Source organism: Pagrus major, chromosome 5 (assembly GCF_040436345.1).
Source record: "Pagrus major chromosome 5, Pma_NU_1.0".
NCBI lineage: Eukaryota > Metazoa > Chordata > Actinopteri > Spariformes > Sparidae > Pagrus > Pagrus major.
In genome coordinates this window covers 40,042,691-40,067,362 of record NC_133219.1, presented here as the reverse complement: position 1 = coordinate 40,067,362, position 24,672 = coordinate 40,042,691, and the positions used below count along the sequence as shown (strand labels likewise).

The 24,672-nt window shown below is 44.4% G+C and overlaps 1 protein-coding gene across 1 annotated transcript; it reads right to left on the bottom strand.

The window, feature by feature from the left end:
- Positions 1–474: 474 nt before the first annotated feature.
- Positions 475–23,778, bottom strand: pxnb (paxillin b). Its single transcript, XM_073467262.1, has 11 exons — positions 23,642–23,778; positions 8,056–8,264; positions 6,981–7,066; positions 6,736–6,875; positions 6,474–6,660; positions 5,647–5,761; positions 2,022–2,183; positions 1,679–1,852; positions 1,103–1,184; positions 865–1,013; positions 475–784 (listed from the first exon to the last, which is right to left on the bottom strand). Exons 1-11 carry the CDS (start codon positions 23,652–23,654, stop codon positions 518–520), a joined length of 1,584 nt encoding a protein of 527 aa, XP_073323363.1. The 5' UTR covers positions 23,655–23,778; the 3' UTR covers positions 475–517.
- Positions 23,779–24,672: the final 894 nt, after the last annotated feature.

The following is a 24,672-nucleotide window of genomic DNA, read 5'->3' as shown; positions in this document are numbered from 1 at the left end:
TTTTATCTCAGCAGCTACGGTGAAGATTTCATCTTAAAGAGGGTGTTAACGTCTTTTCAGATCAGTTTGGGATTTCAAAGCTTCAGCAGACTCTGGGATTACAGCAGACGAGCTGTATGAAACCATTTTATATGTTTTTTGGTTGTTTTTCCGTTTTAAATCAAGTCTCCAGCTGCTTCAGTTGTTTAGGAGACGCTGCGACGCTGTTTTACTGTGAAGCTCCAGAGATGTTTTGTGAACTACCAAACTTGGGTGAACTGTTCCTTTAAACTGAAGCTTTTCACTGTCCTCCGAGTGTCGAGTATTTCCACGTCACGTTTACAAAGTTCAAAGTATTTTAGCTGGCAGACTGAACCACATGCACATACCTGATCCATACACACTTCCAACGTCATCATCAGAACACAGACGACCTTCTTTGATTCAGTTAGTCCCGCCCCCTCCCTCCCTCCCTCGCTCCCTCCCTCGCTCGCTCCACCTCGGCCCCGACCCTCACGTAGCGCCGTTTGTTAACTCCCTAACTGAAGAGCTTGACGAAGCAGCCGTGGCAGTACGGTTTGTCGTTCTGTTCTTTAAACGTGCCTTTGTTGAGCTGTTTCAGGCAGAAGGCGCACACAAAGTGCTCCGGGTGGAACTTCTTGGACATGGCTGTGATGCAGCGGCCCGTGATGGGCTTCTGACAGCCGGAGCAGAGCGAGCCGCGGCGCTCGTGGTAGTGCACTTCACAGTAGGGCTGGCCGTCGTGCTCGAAGAAACTGCCGTTCACAAACGGGGTGAAGCACTCCTGCGAACAAAGAGAGAGAGATGATGTTATACTACAGCTGTTATTAAATCATCTCATAGAGGCACAGTGAGGAAACTGACCCTGCAGACAAAACACTCGGGATGCCACAGGCTGCTCAGCGCCGAGATGTAGTTCTCCAGAATGGCTCGAGCGCAGCCGCCACACTTCGGTGCAAACATGTCAAAGTAATCCTTCCTGCAGTACGCCTTCCCGTCCTTTTCATGAAAGCCTTGATCACAGAAGAGAGCAGAGATTTTAATCAGTTTATACAGAATTCAACCACAAACTACAGTTTTAGTTCCAGTAATAATAAAATACCCTCTGGGCCGAAGAAGGATCCACACTGAGCGCAGAAGAAGTGTTCAGGGTGCCATGTTCGATCCAGCGCCGTCACGACTTTCTGAGAAGACACAACAACATTTATTAAAACTGGATACTTTGATCTGGATCATAAACGATCCCATCCTGCCTTTCTGTGTTTTCTCGGATCCTCAATGAGATCAGATCTCTGTCCTCCTCAGTAACTCCCATAAAAATCCTGAAGTTTTGTGAGTTGTTGAGTCAGAGGAGACTTTTTAAACTTTGTGAAACGCTGCAAACCGCTAACCGTTTTTTTTACACAAAGAAGAGCTTTATAATTAAACTGTGGGACATTTAATGATGGATTTTATGTCGTAGAACAAAACGTGTGAACATGTTCAGCTTGTGGTAACCACACACCTTATTTCACACATTTAACTGAAAACACGTTCAACACACTCACAGACTTTGAGACGAGGGGACAGGATGAGAAAGTCTAACCGATTTCTGGGTTTTAGGACGACAGACTACATCATGTTGACTGTAGTAACAACAGATGTGACGACACGTGGCAGCAGCAGTGACTGGACTCACATCCAGTATGGGCCCGTTGCAGTAGTAGCAGCGTGGGGAGAACAGGTTGTGGTAATCTTTCTCGCAGTACGGCTGTCCCTCACGCTCGAAGAAGTTCCTGGAGCCGATCTCCTCCTGACAGTGTGTGCACACAAAGTGTTCAGGGTGCCACGTCCGGCCCATCGCAGTCACAACCTACACAGACAGGAAAGTAGCAGGTCGTGTTTTTAGTATAAAAACAATGATCACTTATTAGTGTTACAGGTACACATGTAGGGACGCTGTGTTAACAGAAATAAAACAGACATTCAACGCTGTTTCGCTGTGAAGCTCCAGAAATGTTTGGTTGACTGAAGCGTCTCACCTGTCCCACTATCGGCTTGCAGCAGGCTCCACACACGCCTTTAGCGACCGTCTGCACGCCCAGTTTGTTGAGGTCAGACTGCAGGCTGCCGAGCATGTTGTCCAGCTTGTTGACCTGAGTCGGAGGGCCACCGGGGCCACCGCCCTTCCCCTGGGCCATAATCTGAAACGGTTAAAGGATGAAGACAGTTATGTGTTGAATTTGCGCCCGACAGACAGAAATATGACTGAATGAAGAACGATTAAAAGATTTAAAATAATCCTGGTTTGTGAGGAGAGTCGGGGCTCATGCCTGCATCGGGGGGAAGATTGGGTCGTACTCTGTTTGGCAGCCTACGGACACCAGGAGTTTAGGTGCAGATGGTGTCACTGGTTCTACAGGTGGAGGCCGGGTCGGGGTTTTAAGAACAGGAGGAGGGGGCTGTGGTGTTGGAGGTTCCTGAATCGGGGGAGGTGGAGGTGGAGGTGAGGCCTGTATAATGTGCCGAGGTGCAGCAGGAACTGGCTCCCTGATGTGTGGGGGGTGTGGAGGGGGAGAGCGAGGTGGAGGAGGAGGGGGAGGTGGTGGTGGTGGTGGTATGGGGACGGGGAGCTGCTGGACCGGGAAGGGTCGCTTTGGTTCTTCTAAGAAAGGAAGGCGGCGAGGGGCGGGGGGGGAGACAGGGGGGAGCACCTTCCTCACGGGGAGGGGCGACTCAGGAGGGATTATGATCTGAAGAAGAAGCAGAAGAGAAAACAGAAAGCAGGAAACGTCGAGAGAAGTGAAAGTGAATGCAGAATATTTGAGGAAAACTGTGGAGCACACTGAAGCAAACCTTGTCGACCTCGCTGGCGGCCCCGTCAGCGCGGGAACGCTGCGGCTTGGACATGACGATGACGCCCTCCGTCAGCCAGTCGTCACACTGTTTACGTCGCCGCTCCGAGCGTCCGATCCCGAACTTTCCCTGCAGCTCCTCGATGAGTCGGTCCTGAGAGGTGTTCTTGTTTACGATGATGGGTCCCATCTTCCTGCGCAGGTGACCGTCTCTGAACATGGGGTGAACGTTGGGAGTCTCCTTCGTGCGTCTGATCACTGATTTGATCTGAGGGGGGATGTGAGCGTCTCATCATACATCCACAGCTGAGGCAGGGACAGCAGGTGAGTCACAGGCAGGATGCAGTCAGTGGGCCAACAGTCACACTCGCATGCTTTCGTCCTTCAAAACTGAGTCACACCAACTTCACAGCAAACAGGTGAGGACCACTGTGGACTACATGCTGAGCAGCGGTGCAAAAAACAGTGAGCTAAAGCGAGAACTCGTTCTATACAGCTGACATTTCTGTCCCTTCAGGATTTCGTAATCTTTGGGGGGATTGTTGGAGTTTAAAGTACCAGATTTCACAGCAGCTTTTCTAAAAATAAAAAGCATATTGCAGTGTTTTATTGTGAAAATTACAAAACAAGTTGCCATTTTGCTTTAGTAAAGTGTTCATCGATGACATTTGTTTGTGTTCTATGGGTTAAGGGATCAAAACATATTCATAATATAATCGTGAATATCCTCACGTGTGACATGAAAAAGCTGTCTAGCTAGATAACTGACATTCCCATATTGTTTTCCTTATTTATTTTGAATTGCCACACGGAGGAGCTGCTGAGCCCGGTACCATCGTAACATTGTGATTTAAAAGGCGCCCAATAAAAGCTCAAAGTCAGAGTTGTTGGTGTTTGTGACATCTGGGAGAGAAATCACGTCTCCATGTCCTGTTTATTATTTCCTCATTAAACAAGCTCAACTCGTCAAACACAAGAAGCTTGACACTGATAGCAGCTGTGTTTTTCTGCTGACCGCTGTTAGTGTTTCTTTTTATCACGCCGTTGTAATTTGCATTTTCTTTCTTTGCTTCCTCTGTAAAGGTAGTCAGGTCATTTTGTTCCAGTCTTCTGAGGCTGAACACAGCGAAGTTAGTTTCTCAAATCTGTCCCGAGTAAACTGTGAGTTCTTAAACAAGTCAATAAAGGATTAAATATGTTTTATTTGATGTTTGATTGGACTTGGTGGAGGTATGCGCTCTACTGTGTGCCTGTCTGGTTGTTGTTTTTTTTGTACCTTTGAGGGATCCTGTCTTTGATTTTCATTCACAATAGAAAGATAGTTTAAAACGATTTTTGAATAAGAATTGAAATCGTGACACGCGAGTAAAAGCCGGCTCGTATAGAAGCATCAGTTTGAGTAAAAAGCCAAAAACAAAACAAAATGTGAGCAGAACACATCCATGTTGTGTCGGCGCGTACGTGTCCTGACGCAGACACTCGGTCTATGTTGGGAGTCTGCAGCAGGGGCAGGTCCAGGGCCACGTCAGGGGTCCCGGGGCAGGAGGACGGGGTCATGGACTCATCCATCCAGCTGGCCTCTGTCAGCGGGGTCATGCTGCCGTCTGTGTACGGCCTCTCGGTGTACGGCGTCATGGTGCCGTCAAATCCATCGTGGAAGGACATGGACAGCTCCTCGTCAGCCCAGTCCAGATCTCCGTTCCCGTCAGTGCCTCCGTCCACAGACTCGTCTGTGATGGTGTTGGTGGCGCTGGTGAACGTGTCCGGCTGCACGCTGTTCCTGTCGACGGGCAGGACGAGCTCCTCCTGCACCTCCTGCATCCCTCTGCCCAGACACTGAGCCTCCATGTTCAGCTCGGGCTCCTCCACATGTGCCGCCGTGTGATTCTGTGCAAAACTCATGGCTAGCAGCTTGTCCAGCGCCTCGTCCAGAGAGGGCTCTGCCTGCTCCGCCGGGGGGCTGCTTCTCTGAGCCGACTCCAACAGCTGTCTGCTGGAGCTGAGAGAGGGCACCATCAGAGAGGAGACTGGAGAGGGTGAGGATGTTTTGGAGGAGGCGTGTGCAGACGGGGGAGATACAGAGAGAGAGACAGGAAGGGGTGAGGGAGTCTTCGGAGCTGAGAGAGGAGGGGTGAGGTTTTTTGAAGAATATGGGGAGAAACTCAAATCGAGGTCGTGAAAGGAGGAAGACCCTTTGCTCATAGTGTCAGAGAATTTACTGACAGTATTTGAGGGTGAGATCCGCTCTACAGACGGACTCGGAGACTTGGATGACTTGTGGTCCAGCACGGTGTTAACTGAGGTAAGAGAGGGGGTGGTGGTGGTGTTAGAGGGACTTGGACTATTTCTCATCAGGTTGGACTGAGAGAGGACGAGCAGAGTCTTGTTTTGGGATGACAGCATGTTGGGAGAGACGTCGACAACAGAGTCCAGGTCGAGGTCGCTGGCTGCAGAGAGAGAGGATATGGGACTGTGTAGAGGGAGACGGTTCGGATGAGGCACCGACACGCCGTCTCCTCCGTCCTCATCTATGTGCAGCTCTAGACCGGCAGGCAGAGAGAAGAGAGGAGAGGCACAGGCAGACGGGTGGGACAGAAGGAAAGGAGAAGCCACGGGGGTGATGGAGGAAGAGACTGGAGGATGAGGAGAGCTGGAGGAGGCTGCTGCCGGCTCCAGCAGAGAGCCCAGAGAGCCGGGCTACAGGACAGAGAAGCAGAGGCAGGATAAGAGGAAGAGGACAGAGAATCAACAGGAGAAGTGAAAGTGTAAAGATAAAGTGAGGCCTCCAGATTTCCCTCAGGCGGCTCCGTACCTTGAAGTCAGACAAAGAGGCCATCAGCTCATCCAGCTCTCTCGTGGCGCAGGAAGCTGAAATTCTGGCTTGCTGCTGAGAGGGTGTGTCCAGATCGCTGTGGCGAGCCGGAGGGCTGGAAAACACAAATTAAAATATGAGATATTCAACAGGAGAATTCAAAATATGTATCGTCTAAGTTCCCACAAGATGACAAACCAAAATGTTTGTCTAGTCAACACAACGTCAACATCATGATGAGAAGTTTCTCTCACATCTTCTGTTAAAATCTGATAAAACGGAGGAAGAAGAAGCTGTTTCTTTATTTACAGATTAGATTGAAACTTGACACTTTGATATCGATAAAGTAAAGATTTGGTAGAAACAAAGACGTAAAAGACGTAAACAGACAGAGAGGGAGGCTGGAATGGGGAGAAAAGGCGTGTTAGTGTCTCGTATCTGCAGAGATTTTCTTGTTTTCTCACTTTGTTGCTGCTCGGGACGCTTTACCAACCCAACATGTGGCTATTTGACGTCCTGGGAATGAGACTCAACAATCAACTATCTTTGTGGTGCGTTCAGGAACAGCTGGGACAAATCCTACTGACTCTACCTTTAACTTTAATAGTCTTTGAATTATATTAATATGACGTGAGCTTCAGTTAGCTTTGACCACAAATGTCCTTCAGAGGGAGACTTTTTACTCTGATACTCTGAGTACATTTCAGAGCCTGTACTCTATTACTTTTACTGGAGTAAACAAGTTGAATCAGGACCTCCACTTTTACCAGAGTTTTTACGAGAGTATCTGAACTTCCACTGGAGGACAGACTGTGGACTTGGTGTACCTGGGAGACGGCACCGAGCCCTCCAGCTCGTCCAGCAGACTCTCCACGGAGGGTCGGGCCTCCTCCGGCCGACTCGTCCCGTTCCTCTTGGGTTTCTCCTGAGGCGGCGGGCTCACCATGATGTCCGGGCCGCTGCCGTTCTCGTAGTGGGTGATGCTGCAGGACGGTAAAGGTGGAGCTGCCTCCTCTGTAGACACATGACAGTATAACTACGTCTGCTCAGCACCAACAGAACCAGCGAGGCTGAGGGTGTTGTCAGTACCTGTGGTGGGGAATGACGGGGAGCTCTGCTGCACAGCGTTGAGCTCCAGCAGCAGCCGGTCGAGCTCTGACAGGTTGCTGCCCAGCGCTGACGTCATGGCTGCCGTTGACGAGTCTGACGACTTCTGTTTGTTTGGAAAACTGAAGAGGAGACGGACAGAGACATCTGCTGACAGCAGCTACAGCCAGAGGAAAGTGACAGATGATACTGTTTACTCTCAACATGTTCAGAGTGCAGCAGCGTACCTGTAGACGTGGTCCTCTTCAATGTGAGACAACGGGGAGCTGCTGCTGTCTCTGGACCAGGAGCTCTTCTGGGCTGAACCCAACGACTGCAGACGATTCATCAGACAGACAGAAAACTTTCATTTAACATTCATCTGGACCTGTTACCTCCCTCAGATCATGCACACAGACATGAAAAAATACCTCTGGCTTTGAATGTTTTATCTACATTTTGTTATCTAACCCTCTAAACTCAAGAGCACCCGTTGTATATTTCACTATACAGGAGCGGCTGACATGTTAAAATGATTCCCAGTGTATTAAAACACGGAAAATTTAATCCTGAGCTTGGAGTGGAAAATACTTTAAGTTGTCATCAATAACCGGAACCTGAAATACGCATCACAACGTTGATGTGTGATCTTTGTCAGCGTGGGTTTAACTTGCCTCAGCTGACTGTTTCTAATCTCATGTTATAAAGTGTTGTGATTGAGCTCCTGACCCAGCGTGGAAACCGACAAAGACACAGTTCAAGTTTAGTTCAAGGCTCTGACTGCTGGAGGGGGATCCTGTTTTCCAGGCCGAAGTTCACAAAGACTCGGTGGGCGGGGAGAGACGACCGGGTCGTCGTGTGTTTTCCTCATTAAATTTAGTGATTTGTTGTCAAAGACAGTAACTACAACAACCCAGTTAAAGGAGCTGAAGTGTGATGAAGAGCTGACACCGACAGGGCGGCTGCAACTTTTTTTTTAAAATTGATTTTCAGTTTTTTCTCATAATAATAACAATAACTTTATTTGTAGAGCACCTTTAAAAACAGAGTTTACAAAGTGCTTTGACAGAACAAAAGCAGGACACTCAGGAAGACAACAGAACAGGATGTATAACAGTCAAGCCAAACTAGTCAAAGTAAGAATAGAAAAAGAAATTAGTTGCCAAAGACACAAGATTCAACCTCGTTACTGTTGTTGTGGGTTGAAGTGTTGCACATTTCCTTTATTTTGAGCGTTATCCAGTGAGATCTGGATACTTCAGAACTCTGAATCTAAATAGCGTGATATAAAATGTTGGCTATCGTGACCCTGCAGAGACGTACCTGCTGAGAGGAGTGGGGGGAGTCCGGCTGGTCTATCAGGGAGCCGTTCAGAGCCTCGGCCGAGGGTGGAGGAGGGACTGGAGGTGGAACCGACACATCCTGGTAGGAGTGTCCTCCGGTGGGGATGGAGTACGGCGTCTCGTCAGACAGGAACACAGGTCGCTTTGAGATGTGGGACGTAGTCGACTCCAGGTCCGCCAGCAACGCGTCTGAAAGATCAGACAGTTCAACTTTTACTACACATCATCGTGGTGTTTTGTGAAGTGATGCATTTGATTTTAGGGTTATTCCAGAGCCGTCACCGGTACTGGAAATATCAGCAAATACACAGATACCACATCATTTATTTCTCAGAAATGGGATCTGTACACCTGTGTGCAACCCAGATTTTGTGTTTACACGGCATAACGCCGCTCCAGAGTGTCATTTCATACAGCATGCCAGCTTTGTGGGACCAAAAGACACGTGACGGTACACATCATCATGTGTTTCCACCTGTAAATCTAAAAACGTCTCAGCAGACTGTTTATAATCATATGGATGCTGATATAAAATGTTGTGATTGAGATCCTGACCCATCAGGCATCATGTAAAGTGACAAGGGGAAGTTTTTTGCTCTACATGACATCATCACATAATCACCATCAGTAAATAGAGGACCCTGTCCGACTCTCACTCCCAGAGAGTGACGCTGTTTTCAGGGGGGAAGTTCCCTGAAGACTCGGTCGGGAGAGCTGACCAGGTTGTGTTTTTTTATACAAGTTTTTTGCTCTAAATCTCGTCACATAATGACGTCCAGTCAACAGCAGGAGCTGCCTGGCTCTCACTGCCGGGGACAGACGCTGTTTTTCAGGTGTGTGATCTAGAGTCGGTAGGACAGACAGGATGACAGACAGGATGACAGACAGGATGACAGACAGGATGACAGACAGGATGACAGACACTTTTCTACGTATAAATTCTGTTTTTTTTTTCCTCATAAGATGCTGAAGACACGACCTGCAACCACATTACTGTTGTCTGGTGCTGTAACGTTGCTCTGTGGGTTTAGTTGTCAGCGTCTCACTCCTGTCCCACGCTGCCATCTTACCCTCACACACAGACGTCGCCTCGCCTCTGTTCTCTGTTACTACCTCAGCTGGAGGATCAGAGGAGGCACCAAACTGTCCCCCGAATCCACCTCTGTGACTTTCAGTCACAAAAGTCAGTGTGAAAGGGGCTTCAGAGAGTGACGAAGGGAGTCAGCGAGCTAAAAATAACGTTACTAACACAGTAACACAGACAGATTTTCATCATGGCTGTTTAACAATGAAGACAACAACTCCCATGATCCCACAAAACTTCTGTTTTGTTTTGCAGCAGAAATTACATACTGTGAGTTTGAATAACCAATCGACGCAGTCGTCCCCTCAGAGACAAAGTCCTCAAGTGTTTTTCACCAACATGTTTGGGCCGGAGACCAACGAATTCTTCACTGTGGCGACTACTGACTGTGGTGTCAGGCTGTAAACAGACAATAGCAGCGACTCGGTCTCTCATTCCCGTCTGTCGCTAAAATAAGCTTTCTCATCAACACAGCGTGGCCCCGTTCATCACTGAACTTCATACCTAAACCCATTAGACCTTCGTGAAATCCCCAACATACTTTTTCCATCAGTCCACACTATAAATACAACCCTGATGACAAAGACAGCTTCCTTTCTCTGAGCTTCTTCTGTCATTATTATACCTCTGTGAGTAATTCATGTCTTTGATGAGTCTCTGATTGTGACAGACTGCTGGGAACAAAGCAGCAGAGGGACAGAAACTGGTTCTGAATCCAGTCCAGGGTTGAGGGGGTGCAGTCAGCGTTACCCTGCTGAGTGTTCGCTGGAACGCAGGAACAAAATAGACTCTTACATCACACAATCCATCCATCCTCAGCCCGTCCAGAATAGACCGCAGTCACCGGCTGCATACTGTTACACTACAGGAGCGTCGAACTGAGCGGCTGCAGTCTGTTTCAAGGAATCGCTGCACTTTTAAACTCAGAACACCAGAGAAGCCGGTCCAAACTGTCCAGCTGGCTAAAAGGTCGGTCAGCGCCTTTCAGAAAAAAAGTGTCGAACTAATTTTAAAATCTGTGCCGACGAGAAGTATTTAAAGAAAAGTCTGCAAATAAAATAGATGATGATGGTGAAAAATGTCCATCAGTGTCTTCAAATGTCCTAATTAACCCAAATATATTCAGTTTACTTTCAAAAAGGAGGAAAGAAACCAGAAAATATTCACATTTAAAAAGCCAGAATCAGAATTTTAACTTATTTTTCCTTAAAAAAAAAAAAATTCTCAACCCGATGAATCAATTATCAAAGTAGATCGAGGTTAATTTAATAGTTTGAGGAGGAAACGATGCTTAAATTTCTGTTCTCACCTTCTTCAATTTGAAGATTTTCTGTCTAAACTGGATATTAAAGCTACAACTAACGCTTATTATCATTGTGGATCAATGTGTTGATCATTAAGTTGTTTGGTCTTTAAAATGTCAGAAAATAGTGAAAAATGACATTTCAGACGCTGGAATCAGAGGAATGTTTTGCCTTAAATAAATGTCTCAAACTGATCAAAATAGACAACTAATCAATTAATCATTCTGAGGAGGAAACCACATCCAAATTTCAGTTGTATTTTTCTAAACTGGATATTAAAGTTGCAATGGATGGATTATCAACATAGTAAACGATTAATTTAATGGTTGACAACTAATCGTTTGGTTGATTACTTTTGCAGCTCTCCTACAAATGATAACTTTTTTTTATCTAATTCTAATAAAATATATTTATTGTTATTTGTGGGACATTAATTAAGTGATGATAGATTATTTAGAGGTGAACTAAACATTTTTCTGTCTTTGCATCATCCGACCTAAAAAACTTCCTTCATACCGTCCACAATGAGTGAGTACGAACACGTTTACACAGAAAATCTATCAGGCCGAGAATAAACTTTCTCTTCGTCTGTGTCAACGTTCATCTTAAGCAGCTCTCCCAGGAATCATTTATCCTTTACAAACAGTTAAAAAGCCGGCGTGTGTACTTACATTACTTCCCCCTCGCTGTATCTGTAATATCCTCAGACAGGCTGACATGTGTGCAGCAGACAGCAGCACAGACAGAGATAGTGTGAGCGACCAGCAGTGATAACACGCTGCCAGTTCACTGAGAGGAGGAGTCTGACTGTGACGCTCTCCTTCATCTTAATAACAAACACTTAAACTCCACCTGATTAATGCATTTACACCTTTAAATGTGTGTGTCAGGTAAACACGGCCAGCAGGGTTTAACTGTACATGATCCAGACTGACAGCTTCTCTTTTATAGGAAGACAATCTATTTATAATCCTTGTGTTGTTTTATTTAGAGTTTATCTGCCGTTTCTTCTGTTTCTAACACTTAAATATCATCCAGTGTGATATATACAGTTTATATACAAAAACATACAACAATAGTTAGATGACACATTAAAAGGCTCATGTTATTTGTTTAAAAGGAGCCAATCTCTTTGTTTTCATGACTGAATAAACTGAATAAACAAACTGACCTTAAAAAGGACAACACAATTCATACTGTTTTACTTTGTTTATATGTGGCGGACCCAGCCACCTTTCTATCTTCAAACAGTGTTCTGGGACCTTATTTTCCTCTGAGAACAGCTCGTTTATTCACTTATGGAAAACAAAGTTTGTATTATTACCTCATTAATATTGTAAATATTTAAATTCTGACTTTGACTTTCTTCTCAAAACTACATAATGCTCCTTTAAAGGATCACGGCGAAGCTGCCACAATAATTAACCATTCTTTAAAAATCTTTTTACTTTGCCGTGAGTGTTTCACACATTTTCAGGAGGGATTTTATTTGAAATACGATTAAATATAGTGTGATCACATACTATTTTATACATTGTAATGACTACGCTTTACATAAATACACCTGTTAGACTGAATGACTGTGGGTCGTGACTCTGTCATTGTTCTCATTGATGCAGTGTTTTAAATTTTAGTCCAGATGATTAAATTAGTTTTAACAACACTCCTGAGTAATCGACAGCAGAAGATGATGTTGAAAACAGATGTTGTTTAACGGCATCTAGGAAAAAAAACAACATAAAATAAAATACAAAAATTATTTTAAAAAAAATAATATTTCTTAAGGTCAAAATATATTACTCCATATTAAATCTCCCCCTTTTATCTGGACCATAAGTGCGGACCGTTACCCTGACTGACGACTTTGCAGTTTGGGACATTATTTTGACATTTCTTCTCCTAAACGTTATCAGACACATTAAACTAGACACTGTAGCGTTGCATATACAGTCAGATTGTACATTTAATTTGATGTGGACACAGAAACAGATGTCTCCACCTAAACGTCCACTACCTTCCTCCACTACTCTTCATCAGAGTCTTCAGTCCAAAGGGAGATCCTTCCCGGCAGCTAAATGTTGAAGTCATGAAGTTTGACTTAAACCACATGGGAGCACAGGACTATTTAAAGCGTTCAGCTCAGTGAGTAGCTCATGTCTGTGCAAATGTGCTGAAATATCCCGACCAGCTCAAAATAATCTGCACCTGGTGCTGACATGCTAAACAAGGTCTGCCTGAAGTTGACTTTGTCACTCATAAAACAAAAGCCTCCACGTAGAAAAACACCACCGCCGGTTTTGGGACGAAGGTGAGTCACAGAAAACACAATGTGGGGTTTAGATCTCTGCTGTGGCACAACTTAGAGAATAAAATGCCTCCAGACTCACTAATTATGGGGATGTATTCCTAGAAAGTTGTCGGTGGCCTTAACAGAGAGGACAGCTGTACTGCCCGAGGTCCAACAGAACATTTAGACTGAGCCAAGTTTGTGACTTGGTCTCTGGACTCATTATAACCTCCACAATCTGCTGATACTACACGTGTGACTCAGTACATCTCCACAGGGGGCATTTATACACAGCTAGACGCTTTGTTTAAATCAAACTGTAACGTCTAACGCCTGCTTCAAACCACTAAATGTAGATTTAAGGGATATGGATTATTTTCAGCTGATGCAATAACCAATAATTCCCTTCTTCAAGATAAACGATAACATTTCAATTTTTGTATCTCAAAAGAAGATATTAACCTGTAGTTATGTACACCTGAGGGAAAGACAGGTGAGCAAAGACAGATGATTGAATATGTCATAGCTCTGTCACGGTTTGTGCTCTTATATATTATTATTATTGTTATTATTATTAATTAACTGACGTTTAGGGCGGAGGCGACTGGCTGAACAGGTGCGTTCGAGAGAGAAAGACTGTTTACGTTTGATTTCATCATCCGTCCTGAGTGATCCGATCTTAAGTGGACAGCTTCAAGCCCGTCTGTGCACACCTGACCTTAAACTGACAAACGTCTTGTGACCACCTGAGATCTGATCTCACGTTTATCACACAAAGTAACAAATACATTCATGTATAACGTTTCCTGAATGGACAAGAAGGCCCAGATAGTTAAGACTGTGTTTCACAAAGTTTAGAAAGTTTGTCCTGACGCTACAAGTCTCAAAATTGAGCTTTTTTTAAAGGGAGTCTGGTGACTTTCTCCACTTTCTGTTGTTTGAGGTTCACACTTGATTTATAGGGTTAGTGTTATATGACCGGCACTTCAGCCTGAGTTTGAGGGACAGTAAGCTCAATATAAGTGTATGATGTGCAGGTCGGAGCTTCTCTGTAGCAGCACAGCGCTTCATTTAAAATGCTATGTTGTGATTCATTTACAGCTTTTTGCTTCTGGATCTTGCACTTCGCCATGTTGTGTTTTTGTTAGTTTTGGATTAACTGTTCAGCCGTAGATGGAACTAAAATGTTGATTTTCTGCCAGGAGATACACCTGCTGGATTCTGCTGTTACACACGGCTTTAATGAAGACCTGTTTTAATTTAGCATCAGTAAAGTATGATTACTACTAAATCAAACATTTCCAGCTCACATCCTCTTTCAGTGAACCTCTTTGCACTCATTTACTGCAGGTCACAAAAGGATAAAGACTGAAGATGCTTCCTTCATTTCCCTGAGGAGGGCAGCATCGAGTCTGGCACGAGGATGGACACATGCCTCGTCAGTCTCAGCGAAGTTTTGGTCCATGAAAACTTCTAAGTATTGAGAATGCAAACATGCACGGTAAGCCAAGCAACAGGCTAATCTTTTCCATTCCAGACAGGGGGCAGGAGCCACAATGGACAAAGTCCAACTCCACTCTAACAGCATCCTGACTCAATAGTCCATTGTGCAACGTCTGGAGGAATAAAGCTGTCGTCAAACAGAATATGACTTCTAATTCAAGTCAGACAATACACAGATTTACTGCAACAGTGGCTCAGTCTGTCAGGGGGAACATCTGCGGGCACACTGTGGTAACTGATCTTCATTAAGCTCAACAAACAACCCTCATGTAATGTGGATACTGTACACATTCTTGTGGCCATGGGTACATGCTCAGTCCTGCCTGTGCACCCCCCCGACCCAGCCGAGGCCCTGCCACAGTCCCGCAGTCTTTATCAGATTGGAGCGAAGGTACACGAGGAATTCCTCACATTCCTCCAGCCTCAGAGAAAGAAAGCAATCAGCCGCGGACACGGGGAAGGTGGCTCTGGGGAGGCTACGTACAGTCGCTGTAATCCAGTGAAACCAGCCGACCTGTCTTAATGGGAGTCAAAATGATGCTTTGTAATAAAACCTACTCAAGCAGAGCACACATTCCTCCGATACCACCGGATTTGAGGTAGCGAGCTGGTGAGGAATGTGCTCGGATACAAAACACCATCTGTCAGTGCAGAAAATGAAAATAATGTGTTGACAATTACAGGAGCCGCTCCGCTAACTACAGCGTGCTTTGAATTCCTGGATAAGGGAGATGTCAATGTTTTTACTGCCCGTTTCCCACAGAGCAGAGAGTACAGTGCAGGCAGGAGGGAGGGAGGGAGGAAACCAGGGCCGGGTCGCTCCGTACCAACTCACCTTGGCCCTCCGAGTTCACGTCAGGGAGTTTCTCCAAAGAAAATCATGTAAAAGCTTCTATTAGATTCACGGGACCTTGGAAAACCCTTTTTAGTCAAGTGTGTATGTGTGCTCAGCCTCACCAACTGCTTGTTTTACACTGGAAACTATAAATCTTTCATTTTAAAAACTTAAAGGGGCTCTATATAACAATTTGTAGACATATATATCTTTTATTGGCCATATATGAGTAACATGACAAGAACAATGACACCTTCCCTGTTTATCTCAGTAGCCTATGTAAGCCTGTGGACGATTTCTTGACGTTGTTTAATGCTGCTGGTCTGTGGATTTCTCTGTGAAGGACTCGGGTCGGGTTTTATGCGACAGTCTAAAGGATGTGACTTCATGCACGTTCCCGAGGACCTCGTGTCGGTGCCTTTCTCTGCTCTGCTAACAGAGAGCAACAGCAGCTAACATTAATTCAGAAATGGAGTCCGCTCAAATAAAACTAGCGACCTGCTTCCAGCACAACACAGAAGTTTCACAGAGCCCCTGTAACATGTTGGGTGTGTGTAGTATTAATATTGTGTAGAAATGTTTCTATGTGAAAGTGTTAATATTCATTACATCCTCAAATCCACGATTCAATCTGACTTCCTGACTTGACTGCGTGATATTAGAAATAACTGATGTTGTGATATTTTGGTTCCCACCAAAGAATCAGGACCTTAACGTGGTGGTGGGGTTTGTGTGTCCCTGTGATCCTGGGAGCCACGTTGTCAGGAGCAATAGATCCTGGTAGGGTCTCCCAGGGGAGGGACCAGACAAAGAGCGATTCAAAGACCTCATGAATCAGCGACATAAGTGAAGGAGTACCGGTTAGCCCACCTGAGGAGAAACAAAATGGACCCACCACCTGCAGGGGAGAGAAATGGGGTCGGGTGCAATGTGTGAAGGGCAGCGGGCGAGGTTCGGGACCGCCGTTGCTGGGGAAGAGGAGGTCTGGAAACCCTTCTGCCTCTGCGACCTGACCCCAGACAAGTGGAAGATAATGGATGGATGTAATATGAAAAATTCAGGAATTTTTACTGGAGAACTTAAACAGCTGTATTTATATATAGTTCACCAATCTAGAATGATTGGGGTGATTTTCTAGGAGAGCACATTTTATTAAACAACCACAACAGGCCCGATGATCAAGAACCATTGATGAATGTTTGCCGTTCACGTCAGTCACAAGCAACAAACCTTCCATGTGGACAAAATGTACTGGTTCATTAACTCAGTGCACACATTATTTCATTATTTCAAACTTGGTCCCACTAATTTCAGTATCTTTAAGTTTTCACAATTTTTCAAGAAAATCCATGAGAAGAACGAGGGTTTCCTAAGCGAGCAGACTTAAAAGTTTCCCATCTTTGTGTGATACCTATTGAGCCTGTTTTTCATTGGATTCACAGCACTTGGCTTGGTTTGTTTCATGCTGAACAATGCTATTTTTTTCTCTGTGGACAAAATATTAATCTTAGTTCCTGAACTCAATGCTCATATTTAATTTCACACATTCAGACTTGTCTGAAACGAGTTCTGAATTCTAGGTTAGTTGGCAGGGAATGACCCGGCTGTCTAATCTGGTCTATTAACATGTGGGCCAACAGGGTCCACAGCTCACCTGTTTATAGCCGGGGAGCAAGAGAGCAGAACTGAGCACAGCCCCAGAAGAAACCCTACCCCATCAGGCCAACCCGACACGATATTTATATCAAACAAGACAGGCAGGGGCCGTGGAGAGGGGGAGGAGGGGGAGATACCAGGGTCAGAGAGACAGAATGTGAGTAAACCAGAGAAAATGGACCAACAGATGAAATGAAGAGAGAAACATCCAAATAAATGCCTCACAGCTTACAGATGTCCTCCAGTTGCTACAGTATAATACACGAGCCCACCCAGACAAAGGATGAATGAGTGTAACAGCATACTATCAGAACCACAGAAGCATCTTCGGGTGATTACTTCAAAATAAACACACCTAAAAATACCCTGCCGAGCAGCCCCATATCCGAAAGATGACACGCCCCCCGAGAGAGCGCTGCTGGACCAAAATAAAGGCCGAAGCTTCCCCACAGAGCAGTAAATCAGATGACAGGGGAAAGTCTGAGGACTGATGTAACACCCAGTCACTGAGGACACATTCATAGCCTGCATGTGTGAGGACCATATGTCAGTGAGGAGCCTTTTGTGCCATGAGAGAGTTTAACTGGGCGGACGAGGAAGACGCTCAAAGAAAGGCTGTGTTGTCTCTCTGGTGCTCAAACACCAAACCACACTCCGAACGTGCAGCCGGCCGACAACAGCGCCGAACGTTAAACAACAAACTCCTGATGGGTTTATTCAGTGGATGAAGTTCGACTTCACCTGCACAATTATTTTCATTATTGACCAATCTGCTGATTATTTTCTTGATTGTGTTTGATCCTTACAACGTCAGAATGTAGCTGAAAATATCAAACACAGCAGAGTTGACATATTACATCGCTTGTTTTTCCCAATAAAGAGTAAAAAAAAACCTCAAAGATGTTAAGTTAAATTTCACAGGAGAGGCCGGCACAAGAGAATGAATCAATCTGCACTTTAAAAAAATTACTTCTTTTTATTCTTCTGTCTCACTTGGATGTTCATTTTATCTTTGCTGCCTTTATTAAACTGGTTGTACAGTTTGTCCTCACAGTTATCCTTGCCTCTTTGTTTGATTTGCATTGTTATTTTTATGTTAATTATTCATGTGTGACGAGGTATTTTGCTTCATTTTGTTCATTGTTTATTGATTGTAAAGCCCACTGAGGCAATGTGATTTTTGATTTTGACTTTGATTTATTCTTGAAAATCTGTTTTAAAAAATGACTAGAACAGTTGCAAACTTATTAAAACACCTGCAGATTTCTTTGCTGATAATCAAGTAAATAATTGGTCGACTTATCATCTCAGTTCTCCTGGGTATCGCCAGAGTATGATATCAAAATGGACACACTATTTTGAGAAAACAAGCAAACTTCCGCCCCCTCAGCATTTCCAAGTGCAGTAGAGCTGCAGAGATGCTCTAATCTTGTTCTCCAGATGTTTGAAAACAACAATGAATTTCATGTCATCGTGACTTTAAGATTTTTTTTTTTGTGAAAATAAAAAATGTGACGCAGAAATGATCTCGCAAAAATAATCGCAAAATGATTTTTCAGCCCGGCTTGTTTTCAATTCTCGTTGCTATGGACACATTTCAGACATTCAGCTTTGATACGCAGCTCTAGAAACACAACAGGAGGAAGTTTATATCGATATTAAAAGTGAAAGAGTATTTAGTAAACAGAAGTGAGTTTTCCTGTGGAGCTCCCCCGTCTCTGAACATGCCCTGTTGTGTCCCACAGCCTGAGTAACGTGAGGACAATCCAGCAGATTCCTTCGGCATTACCCAGAACTGTCAGGAACATAATCAGCGCTGCTCTCTGGGCCAAGTTACAAGGCCGGGAACATGGAAACAGCCCAACAGGAGGAAGAGAGTGAAGCGAGCTGCAACTGAAGCAACAACTCTGTGTTATCAGCAGGATCACAGCCTGCAGGACCACAGCTGCCCCTCCGTCAGTGTTCGCTGGCCTCCAGCTCTGACTCTGCTCATTGTTTTCCTCCTGTGTTTCCTCAGGATGTGGGGCAGGGTCTGTTGCCTGAGCGATGAGGTCAGCCATGCAGCTCTCTCCTCCCCAGACCCAGAACAGGATGGGTGTGGAGCTCGGGAACGAGACTGATTTACAGTCCGGAGCTTCCCTCTAGCTGGTTAGGGCTGGTATGCACTAACCTCGCAGCGCTCATGGGGTGATGATAGCTAGTCTGGTAACACTAACTCTGTGCAGCCGACACACTGGGACACAGAAACCGCTGAAGACCTTCGAAGATCTTCTGGCATGCTGTGTAAACGCTGCAAACATTTAAGAGCACGCTGCTGCTGCAACAGCCAAGTCTTCCTCCCGCTGCTGGAGGAGAGGCCGTCCTCTGCGAGGTGATCGACTCAAACTATTGACAGTGGTAACATCTAACAGGACGGCTGTGTGTTTACTGAAGGCATGTGTAGCAGGTGCAGCTGTTACCTCCCGTAGATACACATGGGCCTCAGTGTGTCTGCAGAACACAGGCGAGAGGCTCGTACTGCTCTGAGACCTGTCTGCGATAATAAGCAACTTAAAAGTAGTTTCACCAGAATAAAACAGACGTTTCTTTTCCAGGAAATCAATTCTTCTTCGCTGCTCTAAAAGAACAAAACGTGTCATGTAGGCTACTGTTTTAGAGCAGAAGAAAAGAAAACGTTTGTTTTATCTTGGTGAAACTAATTTAACTGTTTCTATCAGTTGCTGTTTTGACCGTCCCCCTTTTGTGTGTTTTAAACTGTCTTATATGTGAATCAAGTGTATTGTTGAGCCTTGTCAAAGGAGAATTTCTGTCAATGTTGGGACGGACAATAAAGTCTATCTATCTAGACAAGGCAAATGTAAGTTTGCCGGCATGTACTTCAAGTTACACGAGTCGGTTGTGGTTAATATTGGCTACTTGTGCAGCAAGAAAACATCCACATTTTATTAGTGTTACTAAATGTTGTCATATCTGATCGGTGTATAGATTTTTTCACACTCGCTGACACCCAATCCAGCATTTTAGGCAGCATCAGAGTCTAGACCCGGCTAAAAAACAGGAGCTTAAATTACCAAGCATGTTAAAAAACACAGTCAACGTGGGGATTTTGAGGTCCCTTTGCAGCGTCAGTAATCCAGCTCAAGGTTTGATTCACTGTTAATCTGTGAACAGCTGATTTAATGTGAATTTACAGCCAAAAGGAGAGTGTTATTCTCACTTTATGTACGACCTTCCAGCTCAGTGCATGTCTGAACTAATCCAGCTTCTTCAGTGTTAACCTGCAGACAAGAAGCAGGGCCTCTACAGCCCAGTGAGGTCAGTCTGCCTGAATCTCACACAGTCCTGATGAATTCACAGAGAGGGGAGCTCCTTCTTTAACACCACAAACATGAAACACAAGAGCAGGACAACCAGAGGACACTGTGCCACATCTGGGTGAGGACTCGTCCCCTTGGCCACATCTGTCACTACAGTGAAGCGAGGCCTGCTCACCACCTGGTCTGGACTGTAAAACACTGACTGGATAAGCGCTCTCACTCCGCTGAGGGAAGTCCTGTTCCTCGAGTGTTGAGCACCGTGGGCAGATCAATAACCAGGATGAACTCTGATCAGGTTTCCAGACAGCTCCATGTAGACCTGTCAGTCATTACTGAGCCTCGAGGACCTGTGGGGGCTCGTTAGCCGGGGGTTTACTGGAAGAGCAGGCAGAAAGTATTTACAAATATTTAACATGGTTTGTTAAAGTATATTTAGGGAGGACGTGGGAGGCGTTCGCCACACGATGTGTACAAAATACTTTAAATAATTACAGTAGAGCAGTTGGAAGCTATTTAACTTTACAGTTCTGTGATTGTCAGACTCAAAGATGAAAGACATTTTCAACAATCTCCAAAAGACTGCAATCACCAGAGGAACATGTTTGAGTAAAGCTCAACCCTGTTTACAATTTTTATTTTAGAGCCTCCTTTCTGCTCAGAGCAGATTTCCAACAGGTAGTGGTTAAAATCTCCCCCTCTGAAACGGGAAAACCCTTCAAGACCCTCATGTGTCATCAGTAGTCGTCGAAGTTGTAGTCCACAAAACACTTCTGGAGCTTCACAACAAAACAACGTTGCAGCGTTCTCCTAAACAACTGAAGTAGCTGGGGAATGAGGGAAGATGGGGAAGATTTGCAGCCTTAGAAAGGGTGTAAATAAATCTTTTCAAACCAATTTGGGATCTCCGGGCTTCAGGAAACTTGGATTACGCCAGACGTGTGAAGCCATGTGATGTTTTTTTGTCCCCAGCTACTTCAGTTGTTGAAGCTCCAGAAATGTTTTGTGGACAACGAAACTTCACCTGACTTTCCATCAGCACGGGTGGGGGAGATTATTACTGGATTTTACTTTTGGGTGACCTTATGCTTTAAATTTAGGGTGTCGAATACCATCAAAGGGGGGGAATGCAACACTGAAATATGTCAAAATGCAGGACTGTCATGCACAAAGCAGCAATAACAATGTTACATTAAATAGCGAGCTAATTAGCTACCAAGACATAAGCAAGTTGTAGCTATTGTAGGACCACGATACGATGAAACAACCCTTACAACCCTTGTCGCCTCACGTACTACTCACTTCACTCTATCACAACAAGAAACACGATTCAGGACACCAACTTCCCCCGAAACAGCGAGGAAGACCCTCTGGAGGCAGCGTGCATGGGGCGTAGTGGTCGGTAGGAGGTGAGTCATGACCCAGAGAGTATTTGGCCTTGGACCCTGACAGAGTGATGTTCGACATTCCTCAGCAGCCTCGCCCCCTCCTTCAGCCTGCTGTTCACGCTGCTGCAGCCTCACTCTCAGGCAAACAATCAGCTCTTTCACTGGCCCACGGCAGCTCGAGCATCTAATGTACCCTGAAGGTTTTCTCTCTGCAGGCCAAAGCCAAAATGTGTCCCAACATCTCTCCACTTAAACAATTCACCAAACCCATTTCACTGCCTTTATACTTGAGGAGCGTTCCTACAGATACCTGTCAGAGGCTTTAGAGGGGCTTTATTCTGAATTAGCAAAGTAAATATAGCAAACTGACCAGCTGGTGGAACTATAACAACAAATTTAGAAGTTCAGAGGTTCAGTGCCAAAGGTCGCGAGCCGATGAACCGAAGAGGTGAACGGTTAGTGAGGCACAGAAAATAGATGGAGCTGATAGACTGCACGGAGCTCAGCGCATGTTATTGATTGTCATCAGCTGGTATTGGATGCAGGGCGGTTAAAAGGGCTCGTAGTAGAGCTGAAAGGGTTAGAGCATTAATCGACTGACAGAAAAATAACTCAGCAACTTCAATAATTGAGTAAATGTTCAAGAAAAATACTTAAAAATAAACTGGGTTCAAGCAGCGCTCGATGGATATATCAGCCTATACGCTGTCTGATATTCACTGATATGAGATTATAATGCAGAAAAAGACGCTCGGGGTAATTTATCAAACTTTTGAAATATTCTTTTACTGTTACATATCTTTGTCCAAAGTGTTTGAAAACAACATTTGAGGGATGATGCAAAAGAAAAATGTGCATATCGGCTGATATTTATCAATATTGTTTTTTAAAATAACTTTATTGACTTGAAAAGATGTTTTTTACACTGTTTTTAAGCCAAAAATCTTCACTGTAGCTGCTAAGCTAAAAGCGTTCGCACACACCCCGTCTAAAGTGGGTGCACGAGCTCGCCTGCACGTCGAGGGCGTAACTAACATATTTTCAAATCAGTTTGGGATCTCGGGGCTTCTGGAGACTTTGATTACGCCGGACGAGCTGTATGGAGCCATTTTATGTTTACTTTAGACGTGATGTGTGTGACAGTGCTTTTAGTTTAGTTTACTTTCAGTACATTTATTCTACTTCTACGACACAGTGCTCCTTTAAATGATCGTAAACAGGAATTAATGTATGTTTTTCTTCATTTAAATCTCAGCACACGTGACAAGACATTACAAAAACCTCAATTTCAGGTACACCAGTGACACTAATGACCATGTTTGATCTCACTTGACAGGTTTTTGGGCGCATGTGCACCCAAAGCAGTGAAACCCTGGAGCCCTGACGGACACAGTCTCATTTATAGAAAACCTGCCATGTAGCAGAAATCAACAGGAAAGCGCACGAGGTCAGGAAGTTCCCATTAACTACTTCTGTTTCACCTCCAGGAGAAAGTGTGTGAGCAGCTTTGACAGTCAGATGAAAATGTCACGTCTCTTTGGGCTGTTTTCTTCTTTTTAACTGAGCGTAAGTCTAATTACACACAGTTTGTTTTAAACACACTGCAACTCCCAGTTGTCCTATTGTTCTTAAACACATCTTTGACTCCTGTATCCAGGCTTTCTGTGAGAAGAAAAGGGACTGCAGGGTAGTTTTCATGGCCATAAATGAAATATCTCTGACAGTAAAGTGTGTTTCAGGTATGAAACTGGTGACTCCAGCACTTTAAAGCTGGTATGAGCAGCCTGGGGGCAGAAACTGAGGAGGTAAAGTTTAAAGCTGGGAGTCAAAATGTCAGCCAAGCATCAACACACACACACACACACACACACACACACTCATCATTAACAGTTAATTTAATGTAGTTTAATGTAGTTTAATGTAAGTAGCGGTTCAGGGAGGCAGAGCTGCTGAACAGGAGCTGAAGGCAGAGTAACTTTAAATCACTACGATGCTCGAACAAAGCGGGTCAAATGTTGAACATCAGCTGAGTGACGGTTACACACAAGAAAACAGCCATTTTCCCTCCCGGCCCGGTGACTTTCTCGGACCCACAGGCTGTTTTCTACCGTGAAATCCGGCCGTACCGTCGGACCGAGCCGCTCCGCCCCGCTGCCCGCGACACAAACAGTTTAAAGTCTTTAAAAATAACTCACCTAAGTCGTCCATGATGGCCGCCGGACTTCTCTGTGGGTCAGAACCGCGTCTGTTTCAGAACTCTCAGTTTTCCTCTCAGAACTTCTTCTTCTTCTTCTTCTTCTTCTTCTCCTTCTTCTCCTTCTCCTTCTTCTTCTTCTCTGCTCAGGTCCTGCTGGTCAGGACGGCTCGTGAACGCGCCGCGATGTGTGCATGTGTACTTTCACCAGAGCGCGCACTGACGCGGGTTCGGCGACGGGCGACACCTGGCGGCCAGGACAGGGAACGACATGTTTAAATACATAACAGTGAACATGCAGCAACATTAAGTTTTCTGTTTTACACGTTTTCTTTATCTTGTGTTCATGTAAATGTAAAAAATTTTCAAAATTAAATAAAATCAATTTTTGCTATTTTCTTTAAATTAGAGCTGCAACGATTTGTCGACAAATCAATTAGTGGACATGGACAATTAGTTGCCAACTATTTGGATAATCGATTAATTGTTTTAGTCATTTCCTGAAGCAATAATGTCAACAATTTCTCCTTTTACCTTCTTAAATGTGAGAATATTCTTTGTTATTCCTGTTATTTATGTTTTATCTGGACAATTTTTGAACATTTTATAGACTATATGATTAATCGATTGATCGATAAAATAAGCAGGTTCATATTAATTGATAATGAAAATAATAATGGATGAAAAAAGTGGTGAATTGTGTTATTGTGTACTTTACCGCTGTCGGAGGCTCAGCGATGAGCGACACCTAGCGGCCAGGACAGATAATTACATGTTTAAAATAAATAACTGGGTAGAGTAAACACTCAACTAAATATCAACATTAAACTTACCCAGAAAAAGATTTTGTATTTTAAGTGTTCTGAAATGTTATATTTTATGTTCATGTTTATTTAAAAATAAAAAAAATAAATCAAATACATTTTCCGACATGTTTTTTCATACATTTTTGATTAATCGGTTAGTTTACGGAAAGAAAATTAATTGCAAACTATTTTGATTACAGATTTATTGTTTGAGTCATTTTTCAAG

Bases quoted from the DNA above. Each gene is read 5' to 3' on its own strand.
- pxnb (XM_073467262.1), bottom strand. The intron at 6,876-6,980 runs GTACGCTGCTGC...TCTCCTCTTCAG, and splicing joins GAAGAGGACCACGTCTACAG to TTTTCCAAACAAACAGAAGT. The intron at 5,762-6,473 runs GTACACCAAGTC...TGTGTTTTCCAG, and splicing joins GGCTCGGTGCCGTCTCCCAG to CCCTCCGGCTCGCCACAGCG.